General features: G+C 33.3%; 2 protein-coding genes across 7 annotated transcripts; one reads left to right on the top strand and one right to left on the bottom strand.

Annotated features, from left to right (window-relative positions):
* Positions 1–952: 952 nt before the first annotated feature.
* LOC18610853 (uncharacterized) lies at positions 953–2520 on the bottom strand. 2 transcript variants are annotated; one of them, XM_018114964.2, is made up of 2 exons: positions 1744–2520; positions 953–1340 (listed from the first exon to the last, which is right to left on the bottom strand). In XM_018114964.2, exon 1 carries the CDS (start codon positions 2407–2409, stop codon positions 1786–1788), a length of 624 nt encoding a protein of 207 aa, XP_017970453.2. In that variant the 5' UTR covers positions 2410–2520; the 3' UTR covers positions 953–1340; positions 1744–1785. The 2 variants fall into 2 exon arrangements, with proteins under 2 accessions (XP_017970453.2, XP_088660261.1); XM_088804135.1 differs by having other exon boundaries at positions 953–1291.
* A 913-nt stretch (positions 2521–3433) lies between these two features.
* Positions 3434–9452, top strand: LOC18610852 (G-protein coupled receptor). Of its 5 annotated transcripts, none has more exons than XR_016024205.1 (19): positions 3434–3691; positions 3868–3955; positions 4041–4132; positions 4297–4335; positions 4461–4514; positions 4949–5023; positions 5397–5462; positions 5632–5674; positions 6437–6482; positions 6733–6826; positions 6914–6966; positions 7092–7176; positions 7271–7373; positions 7471–7563; positions 7721–7787; positions 8132–8198; positions 8298–8351; positions 8516–8720; positions 9001–9452. XR_016024205.1 is itself a non-coding variant. In XM_088803013.1 (18 exons), the coding sequence occupies exons 2-18, from the start codon at positions 3883–3885 to the stop codon at positions 8651–8653; spliced, it is 1242 nt and encodes a 413-aa protein (XP_088659139.1). In that variant the 5' UTR covers positions 3434–3691; positions 3763–3882; the 3' UTR covers positions 8654–9083. The 5 variants fall into 5 exon arrangements, 1 of the variants encoding a protein (XP_088659139.1); XR_016024207.1 differs by having other exon boundaries at positions 3811–3955; XR_016024206.1 differs by having other exon boundaries at positions 3770–3955.
* The last annotated feature ends 863 nt before the right edge of the window (positions 9453–10315 follow it).

The raw sequence follows: 10315 nt of genomic DNA, 5'->3' as shown, positions 1-10315 counted from the left end.
CAAACTCAATATATTTTAGTAGTGTTTTAGTTTGGTTTCCTTATATGAGTAATTAAATATACTATTTTTTATAATAACTATTTATTTTATTTGATGGTATATGGAAGTTGTAATTACATGTTAGTTGAGAAATAGAATATCAATGTTTATTTGTTGTTATTTGAATGTAATATTAGTGTTGTTGTTTTTTAAAGTGTTATATAAAATCCTTTTGATACTTGTAATGTTTGAATTTGGTTTAAATATTATAAAAAAATCTTCGTAGTTTTTCAAATTCTTTAAATAAATTTGTAATTTTTTTTAACCTAAATGAGCCTTTAAAACACTATTTTTATTTAATTAAACCCTTATTTTATATGAAAATAAAAAAAACGGATGAATATTATTGTGATTGTTGTTATATTTATCAAATAAGAATTCATGTGATAAATTATATGAAAAATTCAAGCTAAATCGACATATACATAACATGCCACATCAACAACGACAAAACTTTTTATATCATATGATAGGTAAACACTAATGTGGCAAAAAAAAAATAATGACATTATGTGAAATAGGAGTTTAATTAAACAAAAATAATACTCTTAAAAGCTTAATTGGGTACAATATAAAAGTAGATAATCATCTAAAAAAATTGAGAAACAACAAATAGTATATTTAGTAATTAATTTAGCCTTTGAATATCATGCCATATCAACCACATTAATCTTTATAAGTATTACATAATTTAATGAATTGTCTCACTTTGAATCTAACTTAAATAATGCATTAAATAAAATTATTAAAATAATATTTAAATATAATGAATTTTTACTTTATATTTTTTTAAAAATTAAAAATATTAAATATTAAATTTAATTAAAAAATATAAATAATAACACATAATATTTGATTTATTAATTGATGCATGATCTCTAAGGTATAAAGAATAGAATTCGAATCATCTTCCTCCAAATTCAAAAAAATAGATTATACAAATAATAATAGTAATAACAAGAGAACTAAGGATGATACAATGCTGCCTTCTCCAAACATTGAGGAACAAGAAGAGATCTATTGACAAAAAGATCGAAAGAATTCCTAAATGTTTCATCCAATCAGAGTTGCCCCTTTGTAACGGAGCCACCACAGAGATGCACAGAGGAACAAAACCAATCCGTTTTCCACTCAGAAAGATACTAAATTTTTTAGTTGTCGTCAAGAAGATCCTTCTGTGGAAAAGGACGGTGACGATGCAAACCTCTTCTCCACTTTTCCACTTTTATGACTCCAACTGGAGGAGCTTCAACTGCAGGGAAGGCATAGAAGGGCTTACGGCAGAGACTGGCTTAAGATACCTATGTTTTAATTTGCAACAATTAGAAATATTCAATCGATCTGCGTAGTTGCAAGAGTATGAGGGGATGGATTTAATTCACTCTTGCCTTGAAATATTTCATATTCACCACTCATTATGAACCTAACAGTATAAGAATTTGAATGTAATTATGGAAAATCTAAGTTTGTATTGGCTCTCTATATCATAATACTGGATATGAGACCTAAATTCCTCATGCATTTTATTTCTTCATCCTGAGAGATTTTAACCAAAGATAACAGATCGACATGATTGGTTTTTTACATTCCTCTTAATAGATAATAGCATCAGAATTCAGAAGCAGTTTTCGTTACTTGGGTTCTATATGCCATCAGCCACATTGAAGAATTAGGAATAAGGATAAAGAAATAGCCAAAGCGTACCCTTTTTTTTTTCGTTCTCCGGCAAGTGAATTCCTCCTACACTTATCCAGAAATGGACCCATTTTCTCTTTCAAGGATTGAGTCACATTGGCTTTTAAGGAATGACGGACCCATTAAGGCCAACGCTTCGCGTAGATAGATCCTAAGGGTGAGCATCGCGTCATTTAGCGTATTAATTGTAATTAACACGTTGGCCAACTCCTCATCCTTCACGGCAGCCTCCACTTGACGTCGACGGCTTCTCAGTCGCTCGGAAACCAACTTGGATGCCTTTGATTTTTCCAGATTTTCAATCCTGCTTCTCCATATTCTCTTCACCGCATCCAAATACTTGCCATTCCGATCACAGCTTCCAGGCAAGTACTTGGCGGTACATTCAAGTGCGACAGCGCAGTAAGCTTGCCTCATGGAGTCCGGGATTCTGAGCCTTTGGCTGCGGTCAATGCGCTCGATCCTCTCCAAATGATCAAGTATCCTCTCGGAAACGTTGCCGGCTAGGATTTCGGTTCTGATTGAGTGGAGAAGCAGCGTTTTCTTCACGCAAGGCCTTCCGTTCAAAGGCGGGAATATTTGGATGAGTTTCTTCACCAACATTTCGTCGGTTGATTCACGAACAAGGAATTCGATAATCCAACCGCAGATTTCTCTGTCCATTTCTCGATCCATTGAAATTTGGAACCCTAATTTTGACTCTAGTTTTTGGTTTGGGGAAGGGGATTTGAAATTTGGTCACGTGTTTGTCACTCGACTTAGCTTAATTTCATTTTTCGATTTTTCCTCTCAGTTTTCTTTTAGTTTTTTTTTTTAAATTTTAGACAAATATTAAAAGAGTGTCTATTCATATTTTTTAAGATTATATTTATAAAAAATTCAAATATATATATTTAATTTTAGCAAGAATTATTTATTGACGTTAACAATTTTGTGTATTACAATTGTTATTAGATTGTTTAAAGAAATGTAATAATGAATTTGTTTGTACATGGTAAAATGACAAATTATTTATGTTAAAAATAATATGTGTATGTGTAAAATAAAAAAACAAATTATACTAATTTACAATTTAAATAATTTTCATACCGGCCAAGTTGGTGAGTAGTGCCTAATTGGTGAGAGAATGTGTTCAAAGTGGTAACAAAGAGAAGGCAGACCGGCCAAGTAGGGCATGGGGAGGAAAACAAAAAGAAAATAAAAAACAAAGAGAAAGAGAAGAAAAAAAAAAAATCCGACATTACCCTCCCATTTAAAGAAAAAAGGCAACAATGTTCCCAATATTATAAAAAAAAAGTAAAAAATGTTCTTTGTAAATAACTAAATACTTGATCACCCATCAATTGAAAACTCAAAAATATTTTTTAAAAATTTAAAAATAATAACATCATGTGTCGAGCTCTGATGAAGATTTATATATTAAAAATGTTATATATAAATTAGATAGATAAACTAAAGATAATTATTTTAAAATATTTCTATTTTTTAAAATTTTTTCAATGTTACAATTTTATTTACAAATTTTTATATTATAAAAGATCAATTGTGCTTTTTTAACTTTTAAAATACAAATGAATTCATCAAAATTTTATATTTTATTTTATTTTATTATTTTAGAATGATTTATATTTTATTTTATTTTTAATTATCTCTTTATTTCTTGAACTTTTAAGTTTAAACTAATTGGGTCAAGAGAGAACAAATCTAAGCCGAATCTAATCGGCTTGAAACTTCAGCACCCCTTTCCTTCCTCTCTTTCTTTTCTTTATCATTTTCTCTTTCTGCTCAAAACACACCGTTTTATTGTAGTTTAGATTCCTTTTCCCCTGCCTCGTTGAATACGCAGCATCGACAATCCGGCGAAGTTACTTCGGCATTTTCTCTGCTTTTCATCTTGAATTATTGTTTTCTTTTTAAAGAACGTCAGAACATCAAAATCCGGATTAATCAGAAAATAGTAAATAGAATTTTTATTTTGAATTTCCGTGAATTTGTTTACTTTTTTTTTTCTAATTAGATTGTTTTCAGATCTCAGTTATTCATTTGCTCCGAAGAATCTTACTTCAACTTCGCCAGGTTTTAAAATCATTGTTGGTAATATAACTTAAGCTGAAGTTAGCTTGATTCTCGCAGGACATGCTTGCTTGAATGCTCGAAGAAATGCCGAGTGTAAATTGTTGTTTAAATGTTGGTTTCATGTTCATAGCAGTGGCACTGGCAGGTATGTTTTCCTGTTTGATTCTGTTATGAAGTAGTTGTTAACTATTTTAAACTGTTTAATGCAAATGAATCTGTTTTCTTTGTAGCTGTTCTTTCACAAGCACTTACCGTTGCCTCAGTTGCTGTTCCGACATCCAATTGCTACGCGCTTGATAATTCTAGCCATCTATTGGATTTCGTATCCTTTGTTACTTTTTTTCTTTTGTTGTTGTTGTAAATTTCAAATAGATGTCTGAATCATTGGTTGGTTGTAAAATGAGCATTTCTAGTTTAAATTTCCAGTTGGATGACCTGGGAGCTTTGATATCGAGCAAGATTGTTTTCTCTTAAGCTGTTGATTAGAGTGGTTGGGTCGGAGATTCTTATATGTATGAGGGAGAGGTAACATCCTTGCGTGGTTTCCAATGTCGAAAGTCTCTAATTCCCCTTGGTGACATTGTTTTATTTACTGTTTATAAATATTTATGTCAAGAGCGTATTACATATTTGCATTTTTCTTGATGCAGGACGCTGACTTTGTCGTCCGCTTTTGCAAAGATGTGGAGAGTAGATCACAATCGGTAGTCCATTACTGCATGTTCTTAAGTACTAAATCAATGTGTTTATATGTTATTCATTTATGAGGACAACCTTGGATAAGGCAATGTTTTAAAATGTTTTTAATTGGCTGAAAGTACTGATTTGCACTTTCATTGTTCAAAAATCTGCTGTTCCTTTCCTTTGTGTTTTGATGATAACTGAGAAATCATTTTAAAAGTTGGGGCTATTTTTTCTGCTCCTTCAGTAGCTTTGCTTACCATAACAGCAAGCTTGTTGAGTATATTTCACAATATGTGTAATGCTCATAATTATGCAGGGATATGTAGATTATGATAACCGAGAAATCATTTTAAAAGTTGGGGCTATTTTTCTGCTCCTCCAGTAGCTTCACTTACCATAACAGCAAGCTTGTTGAGTATATTTCACAATATGTGTAATGCTCATAATTATGCAGGGATATGTAGATTTTGGTCGATTCGATAATGTTAACCACTTTGTTGCTGCTTCAGGGCATGTTGACCTTGTTCAAGTAAGTCTGTTTGGTTTTCAACTGCTTGTTTGTGAAGTAATAACTATAAAAACATAAGGGTATGCTGAACCTTTCCTTGCTTCCTTTGATGCAATAGGAATGAATGATTGCTGTATTGTTAGCCTAGGCACTTTTTGGTTGTTATTGGTGGTGTAAAAAGAGATAAATTTATATGAGAAGCTCGTTTTCTGAGTTCTCTTCTTTTACCTCTAGTCACTTGGCAACTCATGCTCTTATTCCCAAGATTGCATTTTGTTTGCCTGCTTAATGCAATGTGTTGCATCATGTCAACACCTCTGTTTAAGTTTTGACACTGTAATATTGATTCATTGATACATAAAACCCTTTAAATCTAATTTCTCTGCATGTATAGGGGTTTTACAATGGTGACCTGCTGAAGTGTGAGCACACCTTTGACAAATTGGGACGTACTGCACAGGTTGGTCTATTGGCTACTGTTTCTTTCTCAAAATTTTTGGGAATTACTTGACATGACTGTTCTTAGAAGTTATCATTTTTTGTGAAGTCATTAATTATGTGAATTTGAACATTCAAATTCCTCATGGCATTTGCATATGTGTTAATGAATCTCTTTGATTGTATTTCAGGTAAATATTATATGTGGAAATTGTTTAAATGGGCAATGTAAAGGTGTGTGAACTCTTCATGTCAAGTCTTCAAGAGCTTTTTGTTGTATATACTAGGAGGTTATATCACCCATCACTGATTGTTTGAGAATTTATAAGTTCATATGGTGTCTTAAACCCTTTCGACGCTTACTTTGAGCAAAAATGACAAAGAGAGATTTGTGAAGCTGAATGAAATGATAATTAGTATTAGCATATTCTATGGAAAGCTTGTAACAAAGTAAAGTCCTATATTATTGTTTGTTAAGTTATTTCTCATGCGATGCATTTTCTTTCACTCTATATGGGTTAAAATGACCATCCTCCCTCTCTATCCAATAATGTTTTCCTCAGCTCATACTGGTTAATTGCTGCTAACTATTTTCGTATAGTGCTTAAGCATTAACATGCTTAGGAGGTAATTTGAGTTTGGTGGTGACAATTAACTCTCAATTTGATGCAGCTACCACATATCCTTTATTAAGGACTGGCTGTGTGAATAAATGGCATTCCAGACATGAAGTCTGAGTGCTTGAGCCAATTAAGTAAAATTAAAAAAACTATCCTAGTTTCTTTGCCCTTCCCATTCTCTAAATCATTTTCATTTCATTCCCTCTTCATTTTTTGTGTCCATACCAATTGCCGATTATTAGGAAAAGATATATTAATTTGGATCATTCTGTTATGGATCCATCCCTCTTTTGCCTTGAAATCTTAACTGCCAATGCTGCTCTTGTTTTGTATCACCCCTTAACACTTTTGTCATTATCTGTGGTGTTAATCTCAGGTCAACATGGATGCATATGCAATGTCACTTATGAATCCACTTGCAGGTATTTTAAGCAGTATTATGACTTCTTTCTTTCTTTCTCTTTTTCATTCCTATTCTCTAAACATTTGTTTTCAAGTTAGGTGCAGTGTAGAGTGAAATTTTATATTATAACTTAGAGACTGTTATTGCTATTGCCAAACCACAAGACTAATTGTTTTACTAGAAAGTTTGTGCCTAACTTCTTCAAAAAAATTGATTGAAATCCGTTTTACAACATATATCTAAATTTTTGTTGTTTCTATTTTTTTCAGAGCCATTGTTGAACTGGCCATTCCATGTGAGAAACCAGGTCCACGTGTATTTGAGGGCTTCACTGTTGGATTTCATCCACGATCATGGGAAATTGTAAGAATTTGCATCATTTAACTGGTCTACATATATTTATATGCCGAAACTATATGATTAAAAAAGTTCTATTTTATTGATTTGAAGGTTTACAATGGTATGACTCAGTTGGGTTTTGAAAAACCTCACCATGATTTTAGGTATAGATCTCCATTATGAGTTGCTATCTCCATTCTCTCATAGTGAATTAATTTGATTTATTTAGTTTAATTATTTGCAATCAACATCTTATGAATAATCTGAGTTGAAAAGTTTCGGTGAACAGCTTCAGCACTGAACAGCCTCATGTTGCCCTTTATCTGACTGCTATCTCATCTCATTCCAACCTAGTGCAAAAACCTATTGTCAAGGTACATTTTCCTGTCAGTTCAACGGGTAGAAAACTGTGATTATTGAATGAATATGCTTATTATCTTATCATTCTTTGCATTGGGTCCTTCTCAGGTCTTTCCAGAAAATGGGCTGGAGGTGAAGTTATCAGGGACAGCGGCAACTGGGAAGCTACCTACAACTTTATCACCCTCAACTTTGCTTGTAGATTGGAGATGTATATACACCATTACCTTCAGCAGTATGATTTTTTTTTTCAATAATAATCTGTTGAATTTCCATTGTATAATTCTTTCCCCCATTTTTTTCTTCAGGCGTGAAGGCCCATAATACCCCATATGAAGTTAACATCACTATCCCTGTGGATGGTTATGAGCCAATAGAGTTTGTTCTAACAAAAACATGTGGTAGGCTCCTGATTCTGTTTTGTTCAATGGAGGTTTTATCAACAGTGATTTTTCTGGAATCTATTGAAGTAGCTTTCTGGTAATAGTGATGCATATGCAATAGAACTCGCCATCAGCTACTTTAATGTTTTTTTTTTACTTTCTCCAAAATTTGCAGAATACACACAAAATCAGGAAGGATATGCTATGAGAGGGTGGGCAATATTTGGAATAATTTCTTGCATGTATGGAAACCTCCAATAATTTCTTCTTTTGTCTCACATGTGTTCTGCTATGCAAAATGACGTGATTGAAATATCTTCTGTACGGGATCCTGTGTTTTGCACAGTTTATGCCACCAGCTTTCACCAACAGATTAATTGTCTCATTACCCTATACCATGCTTATGGCCCGGAGTGTGCCTTTTCTAGGGCATCAGTGTCTGTTACTACAGATAGACAAAAAATCAATCTCTTCTGTTGGTTCTGAAATTTTCTGTTTGTGAGAGTTATGCCTATGATATACTCCCAACTCCCTTATTTCTATATTAACTGATTTGTTCTAATAAAATGGAATTGGTCTTGGGCAGATTCATGGTTTCATCAACTCTGTTTTGCTGTGGAGGTTTTATTTACAAGACACGAGTGGAACGCCAGGTGGGCTGCTTAGACTCTATGTTTTAGTATTTTGTGATAGTTTACAAAAATTTATGCTTGCAAGCACCTATTTATATCTACTTGGAATCTTGGATGCAGCGGGGGATTGATGCACTGCCAGGCATGACAATCCTTTCTGCCTGTTTAGAGACTGTAAGTTTATGAAATTTTTTGTGGCGAACAATGTTATTTGAATTCGTGAGCTTCTTTTCATGCAAGTAATAGCTGTTTCAGAGGACTCTAATACATTCCTGATAGCAAATATAGTAGTTCTCTGTATAATTTCTGCCCATTAATGTGCAAAGAGCCTCTGACAGGTGAGTGGAGCAGGCCAAGGCTACTCACGAGCAGAGGACCTTAATGCTGCCTTTGCCAGTGAAGTCTCCTGGGAGCGCCCAGCTGCTACTGCTCAAGGAAAATGGACAACGAGCGAAAGAAAATATGGCTCAATTTAAATTTTGCAGTCCTTCCCTTACAAAATGTGAATTTTCTTCTGCCGAATCACACACGTATTGATGCGAGGTATTGTCAAGATACGCAACCTTCTGTTTCCTTATTTTTGGTGTAAACATAACTCATCGTAATATTTCATGACATAGTATTTAGAAATCCTCCAAACTCATAGAATGCACTACCATTTCCCCCCTCTTCCATTTACCAATTTATTCTGACAGAAGTTATTCAAGCTACTGACTTGCAGGGTGAACTTCAAAGCAGAGCATATTCAATGCTATGGTTCTGATTGAGCAAAGAGTTTCATTGTTTCAATTTTATCATACTAATCCACTCTTACTATTTCCAGGGATGCATGGAAGTGGTATAGGCAATCAATCACCGACTGTTGTCGACATTGCCACGTGTACGATCAGCATGATATGTTAAAAAGGATTACGTTAATCATAATGTCAAATGGGCCAAATGTTGCAATGACTATTAAAAAATAAAAAGGAGAAAAAGCTTAGGAATCAGGATATGCTTTTTTATATTATCTTAGGTTAAAGACTATAATCAAAAGAGGAGAAAGAAGATGGCTTTGCTTTAAAGAGAATACTTCCCTTTCAAGGCTACCCTAACAGAAACTTTATCATCTTATTGGATTAGCGATATTAACCCAATTATCTCCATACCCAAAGCTTCTTTTTACTTTACGAGTTTATATTTGATATATTATCATTGTATAACGATGTTGAAAATCCTACAACTTTATTTTTATGTACTCATGTGATTAACCTAATATTCTTTTCTCCAGGTTAAGCTTAGTTGTGTCCAAATCCCAACATATAAATCAGACAAATAGATGGAAATATCAAATATCTGTTTCTTGCCAATCTGATCTAAGGTTAGTTTAAAGTCAAACAATCCATAAATAACGTGTAAACCTCTCGTGCATGTCTTTATCCATTTACTAGGAAAAGATAAAAGAAAAGTTTGCATTAATGCCTATTCTCGAATTAGAGTGATTCGAAATGGAACAAAGGGTTTATACAAAAAACATTTGCTTCATGTCACCTAATATTATTTTCATTTAGATTTTAATAGAGCATTTTTCATAAAAATTAAGCTGAATCAATCATATTTTCGCAATTACTTGTAATATATGATTAATTCTTTCAAGAACAATTTTTTTCTTAGGTAGTTGCAACTTAACCAAAAAGGTAAAGGAGAGTGCTAAACCTTTTCCAGCAGGGCTTTCTGTTAATAGATCAACTTACATGGGTAGTAGGTCTCTCATTTCCATGGGGTGATTTAGAGTACTGAGGGAGGTGATCTTAAGAGTTTCAATCACAAACATCGAAGCATGTACTCTTTACCTCTTTCTAGCTAGTTGTTTGAAGATAATTTTTTGCTTCTCTGCTAAGCTATGGGTTACTTACATGCATTAATGGCCATCAAAAGTACTTAAAAGATGGCAATGACTTAGAGGGACCTACGCCAACGGGAAGTTTTCGGTTTTTGTCAACGGAGCAGGTGAGCCTGTTCCCTATCAAAATTTTGTCCTCAACGGCAGGAATCAGCACAAATTTAAAACAGTTTCAGGTTGACCAGGGTCAAGCATATGATGATTAGCTGATAATTAGTTTGAGTATTAACATAAACTACTGGGTTTTTTGTTTCGG

This window comes from Theobroma cacao, chromosome 1 (assembly GCF_053813885.1).
Source record: "Theobroma cacao isolate CCN51 chromosome 1, ASM5381388v1, whole genome shotgun sequence".
In the NCBI taxonomy this organism is placed as follows: Eukaryota; Viridiplantae; Streptophyta; class Magnoliopsida; order Malvales; family Malvaceae; genus Theobroma; species Theobroma cacao.
Note: the sequence above shows the minus strand (reverse complement) of the source record. Positions and strands in the feature narration are given on the sequence as shown.

What these genes read in the sequence shown, in the direction of transcription:
- LOC18610853 (XM_018114964.2), bottom strand. Translation starts at nt 2,409, where the DNA reads ATGGATCGAGAAATGGACAGAGAAATCTGCGGTTGGATTATCGAATTC.
- LOC18610852 (XM_088803013.1), top strand. Translation starts at nt 3,883, where the DNA reads ATGCTCGAAGAAATGCCGAGTGTAAATTGTTGTTTAAATGTTGGTTTC. An exon ending in CTAGCCATCTATTGGATTTC is followed by an intron (nt 4,133 to 4,296) that starts GTATCCTTTGTT and finishes GCTGTTGATTAG; the next exon opens with AGTGGTTGGGTCGGAGATTC. An exon ending in AATTGGGACGTACTGCACAG is followed by an intron (nt 5,463 to 5,631) that starts GTTGGTCTATTG and finishes ATTGTATTTCAG; the next exon opens with GTAAATATTATATGTGGAAA.